The sequence below is a fragment of the Macaca fascicularis genome, chromosome 8 (assembly GCF_037993035.2).
Source record: "Macaca fascicularis isolate 582-1 chromosome 8, T2T-MFA8v1.1".
NCBI classification, from domain to species: Eukaryota; Metazoa; Chordata; class Mammalia; order Primates; family Cercopithecidae; genus Macaca; species Macaca fascicularis.
The window spans coordinates 83,791,430-83,812,328 of record NC_088382.1 but is presented as its reverse complement, the minus strand read 5'-3'; the positions used below and the strand labels follow the sequence as shown (position 1 = coordinate 83,812,328).

Below are 20,899 nucleotides of genomic sequence, written 5' to 3'. Positions count from 1 at the left end.
AAAACCCTGTCTCTACTAAAAATACAAAAATTATAGGTGGTGGGCACCTATAATCCCAGTTACTCAGGAGGCTGATGCAGGAAAATCGCTTGAACCCGGGAGGCAGTTGTTGCAGTGAGCCAAGATCACGCCATTGCACTCCAGCCTGGGCAACAAGAGTGAAACTCAAAAGAAATAATAATTAATTAATAATTAGCCAAGTTAATTAATTAACCAAGACACGTGGTGGCACATGTCTATAGTCCCAGCTACTAGGAAGGCTGAGCTAGGGGGATGGCCTGAGCCAGGGAGGTGTAGGTTGCAGTTAGTGGAGATCATGCCACTCACTCCAGCCTGCACAACAGAGCAAAACCCTGTCTCAAAAATAAATGATAAAATATTACAAAATGTGAAATGTTTTTAAAAGACAAATTGAGTTATTGTTAAGAAAAGACTAAAAGCTAAATAATAATACAAAATGTTATATCCATAAAGATCATATAAAGAGTGGCATAAGCCAGGTGAGGTGGTTCATGCTTGTAATCCCAGCACTTTGGGAGGCCGGTGGGGGCAGATCACAAGATCAGGAGATTGAGACCATCCTGATCAACATGGTGAAACCCTGTGTCTACTAAAATACAAAAAACAAAAATTAGCCAGGTGTTGTGGCATGCACCTATAGTCCCAGCTACTCAGGAGGCTGAGGCAGGGGAATGATTTGAACTTGGGAGGCAGAGGTTGCAATGAGCCAAAATCATGCCACCGCACTCCAGCCTGGCAACAGAGCAAAACTCCATGCGTTCGCACACACACACACATGCACACACACACAGAGTGGCGTAATTCGCACATGGTACAAAAGGGCCAAAGGAGGAAAGGGAAGTGGGGGCCAAGTAGAGTAGGAGCCTTGCTGGAAGAGCGGAATGCAAAAGGATCTTGTAGCATGGGGAGATTTTAGAGATACGTTGAGAGGGAATTCAGTGCAACCCACCAGGAGAAGAAGGGCCATGGTGTGTGACTGGCCACATTCCTAAGTATCCTTCTCACATGCGGCAATTATCCCAATTTCCCGAAAGTCACTTTATATTAGCATTTGGCAGAGCATGTTTCTCAAGAGAGTTAACATACACTCCAGACTAAAAACCAAACAAACAACAAATGAAATTGAAAATGTTGTGGTTAAACAGGTGCCTTTACTGCAGAACTTCTCAGAACTCAAAGTACATCTGTAAATCTCTCCCAGATGATTAGGCCATAGATCCTATTTTCCCAAAAGAATCTCAAAGAACTGGTATTTTGGGAAGCACCACTTTAAACCTTCCAGATAGTGCCAGCGGGTGGAAAAGGGCAGCCAATCCATGGTGAGCCGCACGGTGGAAAGTACCGAACCAAAACAGCTGTCAGGCCTGACACTGTGCCTTCAGACCCGAGGACGCTTGCTAATGAGCAGCTGGGGCAGCGGACAGTGATACAGCCAGTGAATAGCACTAGGGTATGGCTGACTCCAAAAAAAAAAATTAAGAGTATTGTCTTTACGTGACCCTGTGCTAAAAAACTTCACCTCACAACACCCTTATCAAGTAGGCTATAAACTTTTACGTTAGTGCTAAAAAGGCTGGAGTACTTTGCTTAAGGTCACACAGCTAGTGACAGAAACAGGCTTACATCCAGTTAGGGAGATGATTCCAAGAGCCCTCAAAAGTCACAGCTTGGAGCAGAAATCAACTACAGGAAGCAGCTGGGATTGCTCTACCATCTCAAGAAGAAGAACTAGTAAGTGTCAAGGCTGAGGCGAAAGCTCAGAAGCAGACGGTTTTACTGAAACTGGGCAGAACCCGAAACTGGGCTCAGGGTAGAGAAAGATGACACAGGGAACAGAAGCACTTGGAGGTCAAGCACAGCACAGTTTAGAGACTCGCGAGCTCTGTGAAGGGTCGAAAAGATTCTCACGGGGTAGCTGCCAGCTATTGCTTTTCCTGCTGGCGGCGTCCGCCACAGCAGCTGGAACACACTGACATTTCCTGTGTTCCAGCCACAACAGTGTAAGGTTCTTGTGAAAACTTACCCTCAAAATAGTTGATGCTACAATTATTTGTTTTGCAGTTTTACTTACCACAGTAGGTGTATGAAATACTTGCGTCGGATGAGTTGCAGACCCAATAGTGCTTCTGAGCTTCAGTAAATATGAAAGAAAATAGGGTGGAAAAAAACAGAAATGGTAACATGATTCAATATCTCCAAAACTTTACAAATGCAAAGAGGATCAATAGCTAATCATCAGACTCTTCCTTTTCAGTAAGCAGAAAATATTTAACTTAGTCATCGGTCACATGATTTCTGAGTTCCTATCCAACTGTTTCCTCTTTGTGTGTGTGTGTGTGTGCTTAACATTTGAGCACTTCCTGCAAAGGAAGAGAGAAAAATGATTTAGAATGTACTCTTCAAATACTTACTGTAAATGAGAGTGATCAAAGCCTTAAAAATAAAACAAGACACTTTGGCCAGATGTGGTGGCTCATGCCTGTAATCCCAGCATTTTGGGAGGCCAAAGCAGGTGGATCACTTGAGGTCAGGAGTTCAAGACCAGCCTGGCTGACGTGGTGAAACCCATCTCTACTAAAAATACAAAAATTAGCCAGGTGCGGTTGGCGCACGCCTGTAATCCCAGCTATTCAGAAGGCTAAGGAAGGAGAGTCACTTGAACCTGGGAGGCAGAGGTTGCAGTGAGCCGAGATGGCACCACTGCACTCCAGCCTGGGCAACAAAACTCCATTTCAAAAAAATATTTTAAATGAAAAATAAAATAAAATAAACAAGACGCTTCCCAGTCAACTGTAACAAAACCAGTCCCTAGGTCCCCCTGAAAGTCTCAAGAGACAGGAACTCCTTTTCCCTCTGCATTGCTCTTCTCTCCCACAGCTCTGTATACCAGCAGTTCCCAACATTTTTGGCCTCAGGGACCAGTTTCTTGGAAGACAATTTTTCCACGGACTGAGGGGATTGGGAGGGATGGTTTTGGGGTGAAACTGTTCCACCCCAGATCATCAGGCATTAGATTATCATAAGGAGCATGCAACCTAGATCCCTTGCATGTATACTTCATAACAAGGTTCCTGCTCCTCCCTGGGAATGTAATGCTGCTGCTGGTCTGACAGAAGCTGGAGCTCAGGTGGTAATGCTCGCTCACCTACTGCTCACCTCCAGCTGTGCAGCCCAGTTCCTAACAAGCCACAGCCAGATTCCTAACAGGCCATGGACTGGTACTGGTCCACGGCTCCCAGTGGATGGGGATTCCTACTTTATAAAACAAATTCTCAGCCAGGCGTGGTGGCTCATGCCTGTCATCCCAGCATTTTGGGATACTAAGGCGGGTGGATCACTTGAGGTCAGGAGTTCAAGACCAGCCTGGCTAACATGGTGAAATTCTGTCTCTACTAAAAATACAAAAATTAGCAAGGCATGGTGGTGCACACCTGTAGTCCCAGCTACTCGGGAGGCTGAGGCAGGAGAATCGCTTGAACCCAGGAGGAAGAGGTTGCAGTGAGCCAAGATTGGGCCACTGCACTCCAACCTGGGTGACAGAGTGAGACTTCGTCTCAAAAACAAACAAACAGGCCAGGCGCAATGGCTCACCTCTGTAAATACCAGCACTTTGGGAGGCCAAGGTGGGCAGATCACCTGAGGTCAGGAGTTTGAAACCAGCTTGGCCAACACAGTGAAACCCTGTCTCTACTAAAAATACAAAAATTAGCCAGGTGTGGTGGCAAGTGCCTGTAGTCCCAGTTAATCAGGAGGCTGAGGCAAGAGAATTGCTTGAACCCAGGAAGTGAAGGTTGTAGTGAGCCAAAATCATGTCACTGCACTCCAGCCTGGGTGACAGAGCGAGACTCCATCTCAAAAAACAACAATAACAACAACAAATCAAATTATCATGGCCCAGAGAGCTGCACTTATGGATCTGAAGTGAACAGTCTCATGGGAACTATTTCTTTTCAGCAGCAGGTTTAGTTACAGGACACAACAGGGCCAGATAAGACCCCAAACAGGGGACACTAGCTGTAATTCTGTGCTGTGGGCAGGGACTCCACCAGTCTTAATAATGCATTCACCTACAACAAGCTAGACCTCAAGAGAACATTTTGAGTCCTGATAATGAAATGTCATCATTTTGTTGTGACATGTATTTCATTTCAAAACTCTGACTCCATTTTAGAAAGCCAGCTATTCCTTTAGATATTTTGCTACTTGAAATCCTTTATAGGATATAGTTTAGGGTTAGTAGCCAAAAATGGCATGGAATTTTGGCTAAAAATCTGCACACTTAAGAAGAAAATAATATGTTGGTAAAAATATTTTACAACAGAAGTGTGTTTCTTTCCATTTTTTTAGAGACAAAGTCTCACTGTGTTGCCCAGGCTGGGGTGCAGTGGTTATTCTCAGGTGTGATCCTAACACACTGCAGCCTCAAATTCCTGGGCTCAGCTGGGACCACAGGTTTGAGCCATGGCTGTTGGCCCTGCCATTTTCAAAAATGCAAAAGTCCAAGGGAGGAGGGGGAAATAGGGAGTTGTTCAATGGGCATAGAGTCTCAGGTTGACAAGATGAAAGAGTTCTAGAGATCTGTTGCACAACAATGTGAATATAGTTAACACCACTGAACTCTATGCTTAAAACTGGTTAAGATGGTAAATTCTTTAAAAAACACAATTTTAAAATAAATTTAAAAGATGGGAAAAAAAGGCAAAATCCCATGAACACCCTTAGCAGTCTCAAAATACAATTTCCCACTATTAGCAACCAGCACTCCTTGGAGTCTGGGGTAGAAAATGTACAAAATGAGCCTAAAACACTTTGTTATATTAGATAACCAATTTGAAGATGGTGCCACTGACCAAAGACAGGTGTTTCTAGTTTCCTATAATGGCTGTAACAAATTGCCAAAAGATTTCATGGCTTTAAACAACATAGCCTGGGCACAGTGGCTCATGCCTGTAATCCCAGCACTTTGGGAGGCCAACACGGGCGGATCACCTGAGGTCAGGAGTTTGAGACCAACCTGGCCAACGTGGTGAAACCCCATCTCTACTAAAAATACAAGAAATGAGCCAGGAGTGGTGGCAGGCGCCTGTAATCCCAGCTACTCGGGAGGCTGAGGCCCAAGAATTGCTTGAACCCAGGAGGCGGAGGTTGTAGTAAACTGAGATTGTGCCACTGTACTCCAGCCTGGAAGACACAGCAAGACTCCATCTCAAAAAACAAACAAAAACTGTAAATGTATTCTCTTACGGTTCTGGAGGTCTGAAGTCTGAAATCAGTTTCACTGTACTAAAGTCACGGTGTCAACAGAGCTGTTTCCTTCTGGAGACTCTAGGGGAAGAATATGTTTCCTTGCCTTTTTCAGCTTTTAGAGCTACAACCCTTATATTTCTCCATCTTCAAAATGCATCACTTCAATCCTTTTTTTTTTTTTTTTTTTTTTGAGCCTCCCTCTGTCGCCAAGCCTGGAGTGCAGTGATACAATCTCGGCTCACTGCAACCTCTCCCTCCCAGGTTTAAGTGATTCTCCTGCCTCAGCCTCCTGAGTAGCTGAGACTACAGGCATGCGCCACCACACCCAGCTAATTTTTGTATTTTTAGTAGAGATGGGGTTTCGCCATATTGTTCAGGCTGGTCTTGAACTCCTGATCTTGTGATGCGCCTGCCTCCGCCTCCCAAAGTGCTGGGATTACAGTCCTGAGCCACTGCGCCTGGCCCACTTCATCACCTTCTGCTTTGATTTCATGCCTCTTTCTTATAGGGACCTCAGTGATTACAATGGACCCAGCTGGGTAATTCAGCACAATCCAAATTAAAATCCTCAATTTAATCACATCTGCAAAATTCCTTTTGCCATGTAAGGTAATATTCACAGCTTCCAGTGATTAGGAGGTGAACATTTTGCGCCATTATTTAGCCTATTCATATGACTATATGAACATTAATAAGATAGTAATTGCAATAAGTTGAAATACTTTAATATATTTAAATCCATAAGCTCATAATATTTTATTTATCATTTTTGTGAGACAGGATCTACCTCTTTCACCCAGGCTGGAGGGCAGTGGCATGATCACAGCTCACTGCAACCTTAAACTCCTGGGCTCAAGCAATCCTCCCTCCTGAGCCTCCAAGTAGCTGGGACTACAGGCATACACCCCTATGCCCAGCTAATTTTTTTAGTTTTTTCTTAGAGACAGGGTTTCACTATGTTGCCAGGGCTGGTCGCGAACTTCTGGCCTTAAGCAATCCTCCCCTCAGCCTCCTAAAGTGGTGCCCAAAGTGGTGGCATTACAGGCGTGAACCACCGTGCCCAGCCTCATAACGAATTTTTTAAGTCTACTTACCAACAGATGATGCTAGGAAACCAAATCTATTTTTAAAACTAGCAAATAAAAGGACAGAATCAAGCATTTATCCTGACTTTTCCACACAAACTGAACTACTCAGTTACCAAATAGCAGAGAGGGGCAAATTTTTCTTGCCTTCTTGTGCTTTTAGCTCTATTTTTAGAAGTATTTCAGCTAATAAGTGAAAAGGGAATAATAGAATATAACCATTTTTCAACATCTAATGAATTGGTGGACTTACGCATTGAGCATCAATGGTTGCTACCATCACAAAGACAAAACAACATTATGTACCTCTTAATGGGAGAATACTACGGGGACTGGCCTCCAAATAGCTCCCAATGAGCCTTACCTCCTGGTGTACAGGTCCTTGTGAATCCCCTCCAACATCGAATAAGGCTGACTGTGTAACCAATAAAGTATTGTAAAATGACAGTGTGCAAATTTCATGTAGGTCACACAACACATTGTATAACCTTACTCTCTTGGATCACTTACTCTGGGAGAAGCAAGAAGCACTAAAGAGAGATCCATGCGGTGAGAAACGGAGGCCTCCTGCCAAAGAGCTAGTACCACACTCTCAGTCTTGTAAGTGAGCCATCTTGGAAACGGGGGGTTCCTCATGCCCCAGCCCAGCCTTCAGATGACAGCAGCACCAGCTACCTCCTGAGAGAGCTTGAGCTAAAACCACTCAGCTAGGCCACTCCTCATTTCCACACCTACAGACACTGTGCAGTGTTAGAAATGTTTATTGTGGCTTTAAGCATGTAAGTTTTAGGGGTAATTCGTTATGCAACAAGATAACAAATATGATCATCTATAAAAGTAGTTTTGTCCAAAATAATCAAACCTCACTCTGGTGAAGTTTTAAGATCTACTTATCAATTTATAGGAAATATAGAAGACAGAGAAACATGTTAAAATACAGCTCAGGGATACAAGTAGAAAATCTAGACCATGAGAAGATCTAAGTGACAAACAATTATTTCTTCAACAGATAATTTGCAAGGGAAAAAAAATGGAAAGGCCTGGCCGGTACAGTGGCTCACACCTGTAATCCCAGTACTTTAGGAGGCCAAGACGGGTGGAGTTCAAGATCAGCCTGGGCAACAGGTAAAACCCTGTCTCTACAAAAAATACAAAAACTAGCCGGGCATGGTGGCACACGCCTGTAGTCCCGCTACCCTGGAGGCTTGAGGTGGGAGGATTGCTTGAGTCTAGGGGGTAGACTCAATGTCTAAATGCTTTCTAAATGTCTTTTAGAACAGTCTTAAAAGCCATTTAAACAATTGATATGTGTAAGATATGAAACTTATTTGGAGATATATATATATACACACACACATATATATAATTTTTTTAACCAACTCTTCATTCTGGTCTGATTATTTGAATCGTAAATCCAACCAAATGTGGGAAAAAATTATGAAGCAATTGGAAATTTAAACAGACTGATAGATTGATGACATTAGAGCTGTGGGGTTGTTTCGTTTTTGTAGATCTGATAATGGTATTGTGGCTACATTATTAAAGAAGTCTCATCTTGTAGAGTTACAAAAGTAAATACTTAAGAAAGAAATATTATTATGACTGGAATTTGCTTTCCCCAAAAAGTAGAGGAGAAATGATTAGGGTCTAGATGAAACAATATTGACTATAAATTGGTCATTGTTGAATCTGGATGACAGAGTCATGCAGGTTCACTGTACTCTTCTACTTCTGTGTTTGAAATTCTCAATAAAAATAAAAACAAGTACAAGGTGTTCTAAAAGAATCAGAATAAAATTTTTACAAATACATTCAAGCTAAGACTGTCATTTATATCTAATGGTCATCTTGTTACTTTTGCTTCCAAAAGCCTTTCAGTGCGGTGAAATCTGCATTAGGGAAAAGGATTGCAATATTTTATTGTTAACGGGGTTATTACCTGATGTAACCCAGATGTCAGCTAGGATCACCCTGCCTTTTCACATGCAAATAGGTAGCTTTTGTGATGCAAATAAATGACTCACTTTCCCTAAACAGTGAGAGATTCATTACCTTCCCAGTCTTCCTGAGATTACTCTGCCTGGGATAGAGTAGCAAAGTGGCATGAGGGAGGTGCCTAAGTTTCTCCTAACCTTGGCCTGAGTTGGTTCTGCTGATTATTTCAGTGATGAATCATCCTGTTATCCTATGCATGCTAATCCTTTCTCTATCCTAGTTTCTCACTCCAGATCATGCCCTTAAGATGTCACCTTTCCCACTTAGTGTAAGCATATTTTTCCCCTAGACTACCAGGTTGTTTTCTGAAGAATTATTCTGATATCAACCAATAAAAACAAGTTTTTCACTCCACTCCACAGTGATAAAATGCCTTGAAATTTCTTTTTAATTGCATCCTTGGAGCTTGCATAGATCATTTTACTTTTCAGAGGTGCTAGTTCTGGTGCCCACAAAAAAAAAATCAACTCTTCTTTTCTGGATTCTTTTGTTTCAAAGCTTGCATCATACAGAGCATAACAACAATCTTTTTCAGGAAGCATTCCCACAAAATGCTTGAAAGGATCAGTTATGGTTATGCCAACATCTCCACCATCTCTTTGCCTTCTACAATGATGCACTTTTTGTCTGCACTGAGACAAAAAAATGACAACCTTCTTTCTTTTCTTGATTTCTTCTGGTGTGGAGCATTTACGAACTTTCGTGTCATAAAAAATGCAACATACTTCATCAGCTACTTGCACTCCTGAGGCCATCTTCCCCTCGGACGGTCACAGGGACACGGGGGAGGAAGCCAGTGAGCAGTGAATCTGCAGAGCGTCCTCCTCACAGCTGCAGGACCGAGAGCACAGTGACAAAATGATCACATGGATATAGAACATGTAAATGTTAGATATGAGTTCTAAATTTCTCTTCAAAGAATCAATATGTCAGTATGTTCAATTACCTTCTACTTTTAAACATAACTTCCTCATAAACCAACCTTTTCCGATTACCTGTTCCACCCTGACTCATTCCAATTACCTGCTCATTCTCCACAACCATTTTTCCCGCCAAACCACTCACCCTGTCGCTCTTTTTAAATTAGCCATTCGGAATTAGTTTAGCCTGTGCTGTCTAACCGGAGCCAATAGGGGAACGACAGAGCAGCAGGGACCACGTGTGTCAGGAATAAGACCCCCTTTTCCTCCCTTGTCCAGGTGTGCACTCACCATTGCTCCATCTGTGAGGGCGCAGTCTTCTATAGAAGTAAACTGCCTTGCTGAGAAGAAAAGAAGAAAATTTTATATTTGAGTGCTATTTCTTTTGCGGCACCAAAACTTTATTTATAACATAAAGAAATATATTGTACTTAAGTTGTGAAGAGAGGTAATATTGGAAGAGATCTTTAAAACGTAAACAATGCAATTTTTCTAGGGGGAACTAGGACTGATTTTTCCTTTTTTGTTTTTGAGATGGGGTTTTGCTCTGTCACCCTGGATAGAGTGCAGTGGTGCAATCCCAGCTCACTGCAGTCTTGATTCCCCAGGTTCAAACGGGTCTCTCACCTCAGCCCAAGTAGCTGCGATTACAGACAAGAGCCACCAGACCCAGCCTCTTTCTTCCTTCTACTTTCTAATGTATCCATAATAAACATTTGATCATGGAATAACTTTTTATAGAAAGATATCTCTTATCTCAGGGGTGTCCAATCTTTTGGCTTCCCTGGGCCACGTTGGAAGAATTGTCTTGGGCCACACATAAAATATACTGATAGCTGATGAGTTTAAAAAATATATCTCAAAAATAAAATGTAAGTTTATGAATTTGTGTTCGGCCACATTCAAAGCCATCCTGGGCTGCGGGTTGGACAAGCCTGCCTTATCTAGTAGGTTGCTATGAAAAAAAAAAGAAAGACATCTCTCATTCATTGCTAGGATACATCTAGGGGACAAAGGACAGAGGAGCAAGCAGGCAGAAACCCACCCTGAGCAGAAGATGACACAGGAATGGCGGTGAGAATTCTGTCTGGTGAGCTGGACAATCCAAGCAGAGGGCAGGCTCTAAGTCTCAGAAAGACAGCTTTGCTGTCTTATCTCCTACGAATAAATTTCTAGAAGCCTGGGAATTGAATGATCTCTTTGATCAGATGTTCCTACTGCTTCCCCATCAACCTCCCTCATACACATGTACACCATAAAGTTTAAATTTACTATCATGGTGGCCGTAGACAATGTTAGGTAGCTCCATAAAGACAGACTGGGTGTTTTGTTCTTAACTATGATCTTAGTAACCAGCACAGTACTGGGCACTTAGTAAATATCTACTGATCTAGTGTGGTTTGAGGCCTCTTGTTCCTAGCTAAAAATCCTTGGCAAGAGTCAATCTCCACTTTACAGTGGAGGTAAAAAATCTTACAATGGATATTCTTGACAAAGCTAGCATAGAGACAGCAATTTTACACAAGGTATTTTTCACCTACTTAGTAACAGTGGTTTCCTAAACCCATAGGGTGCCACCAGAGGAGGAGTGCACAGTTGGAGAAACAAATTAAGACTACTGAAGACAACACTACTTATCATTTCCCTTATAGCTAACCACCAGTTCAACTGCGCATGAATGTTCTTATGGGCAATCATTCCAGGGGTTAGGCAAAAACCTGTGTTCTGAACCAAAGGAGACTTAAAACTGTTCCCATAATTTGTGAATTTCTTGAAATTTTGGGGTTTTAAAAAAAATTTTTTAACAACTGATAATCTATTTATGAAAATAATCGACTTCAGCATTGCAATGGCTACTTCCATCTCAACTCCTGGCTCAATACTGATGGAAATAACCTGCTTAACAATCTGAGGACTGTGCAAGTCAGAGTCGCTTGTGGATTCTCAACTGGAAACGATCCCATGTCTTAGAACCTTCACAAGTTTTTCTTGTAGTGATTCTCAAAGTCTTGGTAGGCATTCAAACTGGTCCTTTCACTGATTCTTTTTCTTTGCTCCTCTGATCAAGTCAGCACACAACTTATCCAGGGATTTTACATTGCAACTCGTTAGTGATTTGAATTCAGTGAATTGCCACCTCTGACTCCACGGGTGTTTTTCTGGTATCTTTAAAAGCCATGGCTGCTGCAAGGCTTCCTAGCCAGCTTCCTGACAGATTTGGTCCTCAGGCAAAAGCAAAGAGCAGTGAGTCAGGAGCAAGAGCAGGTGGACCACAGCTCCGCACCACCTATGACTGTGTCTTCCTCAAAGAGAAAATGTCTTTTAATGTCAGAAAATATTTATACACTTAGAAAAATCCATATACAAAGAATAAAGTAACTCTCCCATTTGCTACTGACATCAGATCCCCAGTTTAGAGTCAATCACAGTAATACAGAACTCTTACACCAGCATGAACATATTTATTCACATACCTTTTTCTAAAACACGAATGGCAGATACTACGTTTTGGTTTTCAAACATATCTTGTTTTATTATAAATAAACATCATTCTCTGGAAATTAAAAGCTTTGCTAATTCAAATTATTTAACAATCAGTCACTAACAGAATGCAAAAGGCTATTTTATTATTATACATTAAAACGTAAATCACATTTAAGCACGAACATTTAAAAATAGGCTCATTTCTCATCTTTATGCTGTTTCTCTTCACTGGGTTTTTCCATATCCAAAATGAATTCTTCTTTGTCGTAACCCATTAGATGGATAAAGTCTTCGCGGTTTGGAAAGAGCACTGGATTAACTAACAGTGATTTTGTTTTAGCATAAAATGTGGTAAACACATGTGTAGCATCTGGAATTTTCACATCATCCTGGTGAAACAATGTACTCGTTTCTGCAAGCAAAGCATTGTAGGTAATGGCTTTATAAGTGTCTGTTGTGGCCTCATGGTACAATCGAATGACATAGCCTTTTGTAATAAAGTGAAGCAGCACTGGGGTGATCAACGTAAAGCTTCCTATGATGCCATAAAATACGATTTGAACAGGCAGAGACACACTTTCAAAAAAAGCATTATTTTGTGTAACAAAGTATGGCAGAAATGTAAGGCCAATCAGACTCGTAGAATAAGAGAAACATTTCACACCTAAATGGGAAAAAAAGAGAGAGGATCAATACTTGTAAATTTTATAAAAGAATCAATCTATCCCACTAATTCTTCCATTTTTCTTCTTACTGTATCAGCTCAAGACAACAAAATCAAACCATAAATACCATGCTTATTATATTCCAACCTCTGTTTTAAGGACTTTACAAATATTTTGACTTCAATGTCCATGCCACTGACCATTAGAATGCACTGCCTCTCCAGGCAGGAAATCTGCTTTAGGGTTTAAGTGGCCCTACCTCAGTTCCACAATAAAGTAGTTAATATTACTTAAAGATCCTTACTAATACTGTACTACAAAAGTTGATTCAGAGAGCAGATTATCAACAAAACTCTTTATTAACAAGCACTCCAGTATATCTAACATAAAATATTCAAACGTGGTAAATTCTATCAGGCTAAATGCCCAGGATTAAAACAGCAAATCACCAAAGAAATAACACCAGTGGTTAAAAAACACATGGGACTGGCTCATGCCTGTAATCCCAGCACTTTGGGAGGCTGACCTGGTTGGTTCATTTGAGGTTAGGAGTTCAAGACCAGCCTGGCCAACATGGTGAAACTCCATCTCTACTAAAAATACAAAAATTAGCTGGGGATGGTGGCATGTGCCTATAATCCCAGCTATTCAGGAGGTTGAGGCAGGAGAATCCTTGAACCCAGGAGGTAGAGGCTGCAGTGAGCCAAGACTGCATACTGCACTCCAGCCTGGGAGACAAAGCAAGACTCCATCTCAAAAAAAAAAAAGAAAAAAAGAGAGAGAAACACATGGGAAAGATATTCAACTTCTTTAGTACGGAAAGACTTTCAAGTTAAAACACTGAGATAAGCAGCCTGGCCAACATGGCGAAACCCTGTCTCTACTAAAAATACGAAAATTAGCCAGGCTTGGTGGCATGCGCCTATAATCCCAGCTACTGGGGGTGCTGAGGCAGGAGAATTGCTTGAACCCGGGAGGTGGAGGTTGCAGTGGGCCGAGATTGTGCACTCCAGCCTGGGCAACAAGAGCAAAACTCTGTCTCAATAAATAAATAATAAAAAATACAAATAAAACACTGAGATACCATTTTTACCTATTACCTTAGAAAGATTAAAAATAAATGACTTCTAGCGCAGTGCAGTAGCTCATGCCTGTAATCTCAGCACACTGTAAGGTGTAGACAGGGGGACTGCTTGAGACCAGTTTGAGGCCAGCCTAGGCACCCTAGGAAGACCTGTCTCTACAAAAAAAAATTTTTTTAATTAGCCAAGGCTGGTCTGATGGTAATGAGTTATCAGAACTTAACATTGGTGTCACTGAAGTTGGTGTACAACGCCCCCACTGCTAAATTTGACTAGCTTAAAAAAAAAAATCAGCCAGGGGTGGTGGCACATGTCTGCAGGCCTAGCTATTTGGGAGGCTGAAGTGGAAGGATCACTCAAGCCCACAAGTTTGAGACTGCAGTGAACTATGATCACACCACTGCACTCTAGTCTAGATGACAGAGACCCTGTCTCTAAAAAATAACAATTATTTTTAAAAAATGGCTTCTAAACTGTATACTTCAAAATGATTAAAGTGAAAAATTTTATGTTTATCTAACCACAATAAAAAATGACTTAAAATGTAAATTTATCTTACCTTTAATTTATAATTTTAATATGATCCTAATAAAAAATACCATCTGTTTGGAAAATAAAAAAGTTGAGATCCTAAACAAGTTGATTTTAAAGTTCACTTGGAAAAACAAAAGCAGCAAAAATAAAAAAATAAATAAAGCAATGAGGGGAAGTTACCCCTTCCAAATATTAAAACATAATAGAGGCCGGGTGTGGTGGCTCACGCCTGTAATCCCAATACTTCAGGAGGCCGAGGTAGGTGGGTTACTTGAGGTGAAGAGTTCAAGACCAGCCTGACCAACATGGTGAAACCCTGTCTCTACTAAAAACACAAAAATTGGCCAAGTGTAGTGGCACATGCCTGTAATCCCAGCTACTCAGGAGGCTGAACCAGGAGAATCGCATGAACATGGGAGGCAGAGAGTACAGTGAACCAAGATCATGCCAATGCACTCCAGCCTGGACAACAGAGTGAGATTCTGTCTCAAATAAAAATCTAAAAATGCAAAGTTCTCTACATCTTATCAACACACCTCAAGAAAAAAATGACAATCTAATTTTCCTTACGCATTGTAATTAAGGGATGCCATAACAACAAGTAAGATATGGTAAGGATATTTTTACAATTAAAAGAGAAAAAAAAAAGTAAGTAACCTCACCTCCAATTACTTACCAAACACTGCTCGGGCCATATTGCCAGTATAAATTAGCCTTCCATCTTCTGATTTGTCAGACGGCGTATGTAAGCATCGAACATATCCTTCCCAACAAACAGGGATCTATTGAAACAGGGATCATTATGGTCGACCAACCTTCTTAAATTTTTAAAGTTTTTTTTTTTTTTTTTTGAGACAGAGTCTCGCTCTGTCTCCCAGACTGCAGGGCTGTGGTATGATCACGGCTCACCACTGCAACCTCCGCTTCCCGGGTTTAAGTATTTCTCCTGCCTCAGTCTCCTGAGTAGCTGGGATTACAGGTGCCTGCCACAACACTTGGCTAATTTCCATATTTTTAGTAGAGATGGGGTTTCACCATGTTGGCCAGGCTGGTCTTGAACTCCTGACCTCAAGTGATTTGCCACCTTGGACTCCCTAAGTGCTGGGATTACAGGCATGAGCCACCATGCCTGGTTTAAGTTTATTTTTAAAACAGTAATGAAGAGGGCAGGAGCAGTGGCTCATGCCTGTAATTCTAGCACTTTGGGAGGCTGTGGTGGGCGGATCACTTAAGGTCAGGAGTTCAACACCAGCCTGGCCAACATAGTGAAACCCCATCTCTACTAAAAATACAAACAACTAGCCGGGCATGGTGTCGGGCACCTGCCAGCTACTCGGGAGGCTGAGGCAGGAGAATCGCTTGAATCCAGGAGGCGGAGGTTGCACTGGTCTGAGATCACACCATTGTACGCCAACCTGGGCAACAAAGTGCGACTCCGTCTCAAATAAAATAAAATTGTAATGAAGAGAACTTGTCACACGAGGTGACATAAGGAATTCTCCCAAATAATCTACAGAGCTAAAGAAATCAGTTGGCTGATAGAATGGCCTGCCTTAATTCTAGTCACAAGTAGAAAACTGCAGAGTTGGAGTTTGTTAGCTTTGCATCCCAGCTCTCAGGTTTCTAGTATGACCTTGAACAAGTAAAAATAGTGGAACAGTTTCTTCTACTCCACTGTTAATGAGGACATCATTTCCATTCTATTTAAATGCAACACCTTTTCAAAAAATAAATACATTTAGCAGGTGTAATGGAACATGTCTGTAGCCCCAGCTACTGGGGAGGCTGAGGTGGATCACTTGAGCCTAGCAGTTCAAGGTCAGCCGGGGCAACATGGCAAGACCCCATCTCTAAAAAATAAAATTTAATTTTACTAAAATAATTTAAGTAAAACACTCTGCAAGTTCAGATTATATTTCAAGTCCAGGCCTTTTATAAATACTTCTAAAATATTTGTACAATAGTATTAAAAGATATCAATTCTTTCTCTAAAGACCTTGTAAATACTGTGTATCCCCTGGTCTTCTTATTTCTTGCCAAGAAACAAAATTTGGCTGGGCACAGCGGCTCACGCCTGTAATTCCAGCACTTTCACAGGCCGAGGCAGGAGGATCATTTGAGGTAAGGAGTTTAAGACTAGCCTGGCCAACACGGTAAAATCCCGTCAGTACTAAAAATACAAAAAAAATCAGCCGGGGTGTGGTGGAGCGCGCCTGTAATCCCAACTACTGGGGAGGCTGAGGCAGGAGAATCGCTTGAACCCGGAAGGCGGAGGTTGCAGTGAGCCAAGATCACGTCGCTGCACTCCAGCCTGGGTGACAGAGTGAGACTTCACCTCCAAAAAAAAGAAATAAAATTTACTTGAAATCCTACATCAAATTTCAAGGGAAAAGAAGAGTTCCCCAAACATCTGAAAAGGAGTTTCACAGTGCACACTTCAAAATGTAAAAGGCATGCCTAATTCCTCAATCCTGAAATGTAATTAGATTCCAATTTCCATTTTAAGCATTTCTTCCAAGTTTTAACCAGGTTTGCCAATCCTGATATTTTACAGAGTAGAATTAGGAGACAATTTATTCAGACCAAAATAAAAGAATTAACATCTGCATCCTCCCCCTTTCCAAGGGACCAAAGTAATTCTTAAAAGTACAGCCACCTAATAAAAGTAAAACAAGCTCAAAGTCAGGTTAACCTGGCTCTTTCGGTTCTATTTCCAGGTGCTGCATCCAATTTCTTGCAAATTATTACACTTCTAAGCTTCTGCTCAAGGGTAGAAAACTACATATAGTCGTCAACACAAACCCTGTGGATTTGGAACCACCACAAAAGTAAGCACTTTCCAGCCTTTCTCCTGGACTCGCGGAGGCTGAGGACCCCGGGGCCCTCGGCCTGCTACTTCTCCAAGCCCCGCAGAGGGGGCTCCTCCCGCGCTCCAGTCACGGACACCCGGGAGAGGTCGCGAAGAGCCGCCGGGGCTCCCCAGGCCCGACGCGACGCCCGCCCTCCCCGCCTCACTTGGGACACCAGACCTCGGACGCCCCACCTGCGCTCGGCCCGGACGCCGGAGAAGGCGCGCGGCTCCCCAGGGCCCCGTACTCCCGCCGGCTACCAGCCCCGAAGGCCTGCTGCAGGAGGACGCCCGGGAGACAAAGGCCCGGGGACCTCGGAGCGCGGCGGCCGCACACAATGCAATCCTACTTCCGCCGAGATGCAGTTCGACCGCCCACGGGCGGCCTAAGGCCACAAACAGCATCCCGCGAGTGACTACCGGCTGCGGACGCCCCAGCTGCAGAGGCCCACGCCGTCAAGACACGGCTTCCCACCCTACTGTTGCAGAAGCGGCGCAAGCACCGCCCCGGACGCCTGGCGGGCAGCTGGGCTGCCCGCGCGTGCGCAGAATCTGCCGCCCGCCTTCCGCCTTCCCCGCAGCGCGCGTTACCTGCCAGCTGAGCTGGGAGCCCGCCGCTCTGTCCTTGGCTGAGCGGCTCCTCCTTCCTAGAGTTTTACCTTCTTTATAACAGTGTGGAAGAGCAGAGGGCTGTGCGAGAATGACAAAGCCCAGAAGCCAGGGTTAAATCTTTTTTTTCTCGTGGACGACATCCCTAAAAACTGTTTCCTTTGCGGAAAATGATTCCAGCCTCTTGGCACAGAAGGAAGAATATACGATTTGAACAAAAATGAATGATAACTTAATTCAATCATCGGGTTGGAGGAAAATAAATGGAATTTGTTCATGTAATATTGATAGGTGTTATCAGATTTGTCTTCGGAAATCATTCACAACTATATACACATTGATTCATTACTTGTTAAAGAGGTACTGAGTGACTTGTCAGGACTGAGCTAGGAGCAGAGGATACAAAGATACTAGATAAAATTGGGACTCCACAGTGCTTAAATAGTGGAGGAAAACACCTGAAAATTGGCTAGAATATAATGTGATATAATTGAGATACCGCAATATACAAAATGTGGCCGGCCGTCGTGGCTTGCACCTGTAATCCCAGCGCTTTGGGAGGTTTAGGCAGGAAGATCTCTTGAGGCCAGGAGTTTGAGACCAGCCTAAGCAATACAGGGAGACCCCGTCACTACAAAATAAAAAATTTAAAAACCTAAAACAAAAAATAAACCACACATGGTAGTGTGTGCTTGTGGTCCCAGCTACCCAGGAGGCTGACATGGTAGGATTGCTTGAGTCCAAACTCGAGGCTTCAGTGAGCCAAGACCACACCACTGCACTCTAGCCTGGACCACAAAGTGACACCGTGTCTCAAAAAAGGAACAAACAAATGCCACAGAAGTGCAAAGAAGAACATGATTAATTTTGCCTCAGAATGTCTTCAGACTGGCTTCACATTTAGCTCAGTCTTGAAGGATGAGCATCTTAGTAATAGAGACACACTTTTGTTTACCTCTGCAGAACTATAACTGTTTTTTGATTTGGTATGTTATTTGCACTGGAGAGGAACAAATTCATAGTTTAAAATAATGTGTGGCCAAGGGCGGGAACTCATGCCTGTAATTCCAACACTACATGGAGGGCCAGGTGAGAGGATCCCTTGATTCCAGGAGTTTGAGAACAGCCTGGGCAACAAAGTGAGACCCTGTCTCTACAAAAAATTTTAAATTTAACTGGGTGTTGTGGTGCCTACCTGTAGTCCCAGCTACTTGGGAAGCTGAGGCGGAAGGATCACTTGAGCCCAAGAGGTTGAGGCTGCAGTGAGCCCTGATTGCACTACTACACTGGGTGCCAGGGCTAGATCCTGTCTCAAAAATAAAAGTAAAAATAAAAATAAATCAATAGAACAACATGATCATGTTGGCAACTCCAAATACTGTCTATTGGAGGGAGTATTCAGAAGGAGATAATGATAATACCTCTATACGGATAACTTTATTTTATAAAAAGTTAGCTTCTACTTACATTTTGTTTCTTTTTATTTTAATATTTGTTTTAATAGTAGAGATGGAGTTTCACCATATAGCCCAGGTTGTTCTCAAACTCCTGAGGCTCAAGCTATCCGCTCACCTCAGCCTCTCAAAGTGCTGGAATTACAAGGGCAAGCCACTGTGCCCACCTTTTATTTTGTTTTTGAGACAGGGTCTTGCTCTGTCACCCAGGCTGGAGTGCAGTGGCACCATCATAGCTCACTGCAGCCTTGACCTTCCAGGCTCAAGTGTCCCTCCCACTTCAGCCTCCCAAGTACCTGGGACTACTGGCCATGCCACCATACCCAGCTAATTTTTGTATTTTTAGTGGAGACAGGGTCTCCTTTAGTTGCCCAGGCTGGTCTTGAGCTCCTGGAATCAAGGGATCCTCCCACCTGGGCCTCCCAAAGTGTCGGATGAACCTAAGCTACCACACTTGGCTTATTTACATTTTAAAAACTCTTCTGTTTAGGGTAATTCATTCACAATCAATATTCACTATATTATTTTGCTGATATATTTAAATTTTTAATGTAAAAATGTTTTTCTTAACTATATTGAGAGAACTCAAATTTTTTATCTTCTGTAAAGCTGTTCCCCCTACAAATACTGTAAGTAGATAAAAATAAAAACATTTGTTTGATCTAGTTCTCAAAATTTCTAAATAGATAAAATGAGATTATATTCTGAAAACTCTGTACTATAGATTTACATAGAATTGTTATTTATGTTAGATGGATTTTCCAGTTCCAGTAATTTAGAGACATTTGTTAAATATAAACTAATGCGATTTTAGAACGATTTTAAGGATGTTTTTAGGCCGGGCGTGGTGGCTCACGCCTGTAATCCCAGCACTTTGGGAGGCCAAGGTGGGCTGATCACTTTGGTCAGGAGTTTGAGACCCGCCTGGCCAACATGGTGAAACCCCGTCTCCACTAAAAACACACAAAAAAGTCGCCCGGCGTGGTGGAGCACACCCGTAATCCCAGCTACTCAGGGGGCTGAGAGGCACAAGAGTTGCTTGGGCCTGGGAGGTGGAGGCCGCAGCGAGCCGAGATTGCGCCACTGCACTCCAGCCTGGGAGACAGAGCGAGACACCCTCTCAATAAAAAAGAAGGAAAGAAAAAAGAAAAGGGGCCTACATCCTAGCCTCCTCATCTGCATCTCCATGCCTGTCCTCCCCACCAAACTCTACTTCGAGCTACCGTTACTATCAAAAAATCTTTGTTCTGATTTCTGCAAAGGCTTTGAAAAATTTATCCAAGACAATCTTGATTATTGCAATTAATTATAAAAAGCCAATGCTTTTATCTACCAAATCAACCAAATTAAAAAAAGAAAAAAGGCCTTTCTGTCAAGTCCTCAGTTCAATAAACTCCGGATAGCCTGTTATCTATTTTTTGAGCACACAGAGTGCTTCGTTGAGCAACTTGCAATGTTGTCTTGGCCCTACATACATTCTCTTCATGCCACACTCCTGGAAAACAGTAGAAGGTGAACTTTACTTAGCTGTTTCAGCCTTCCTGGAAAGGTGCCTGTATATCTTACCACAGGAAACGCTGGGGGTGGGAAGGGGGGCGTGGAATGAGAAAGAAGGTCCCCAAAACTGAGTAACGGTATTGGCAGGCGCCTGGATTTTCTGTGCGTGAGCTCAGGATCCAGAATAGCTGAGCTAACCCAGAGTCAGAGGCAGGACCCTCGGGGGTGTAGTGCGGGGGGAGGGGGGTTGGTTAGTTTTCAGTTAGCATTGAATTCTACCGGGAAGAGAGGAAATGAGGCTAGCCGATTGCGCTAGTCGTTGCTGTGCTGGCTCTTCTGCACGCACAGCAACTTTTCACGAGGGACAGATGCTGCTTCATAAAGAGCACGATCTCGTTAGCAAAGAAACCGCCCTCCCACGTTTCAATCTTTCCTCAGCAGTCTCCCACCTCCAGGCG

The 20,899-nt window shown here is 42.8% G+C and overlaps 2 protein-coding genes across 9 annotated transcripts in view; both read right to left on the bottom strand.

Annotated features, from left to right (window-relative positions):
- The window catches only part of LY96 (lymphocyte antigen 96), a 111,931-nt gene extending 109,636 nt beyond the window's left edge, over positions 1-2,295 (bottom strand). For all 8 annotated transcript variants that reach the window (XR_010577349.2, XM_065519375.2, XM_065519376.1 and 5 more), the window contains exon 1: positions 2,093-2,295. Coding sequence is in view for 6 of the 8 variants with exons in the window: in XM_065519375.2 (XP_065375447.1) it covers positions 2,093-2,204 (112 nt within the window). In the remaining 2 variants the exon portion in view is untranslated. The remainder of the gene's footprint in view (positions 1-2,092) is intronic.
- A 9,479-nt stretch (positions 2,296-11,774) lies between these two features.
- TMEM70 (transmembrane protein 70) lies at positions 11,775-17,385 on the bottom strand. The gene is made up of 3 exons (XM_005563554.4): positions 17,077-17,385; positions 14,710-14,815; positions 11,775-12,416 (listed from the first exon to the last, which is right to left on the bottom strand). Exons 1-3 carry the CDS (start codon positions 17,284-17,286, stop codon positions 11,950-11,952), a joined length of 783 nt encoding a protein of 260 aa, XP_005563611.2. The 5' UTR covers positions 17,287-17,385; the 3' UTR covers positions 11,775-11,949.
- Positions 17,386-20,899: the final 3,514 nt, after the last annotated feature.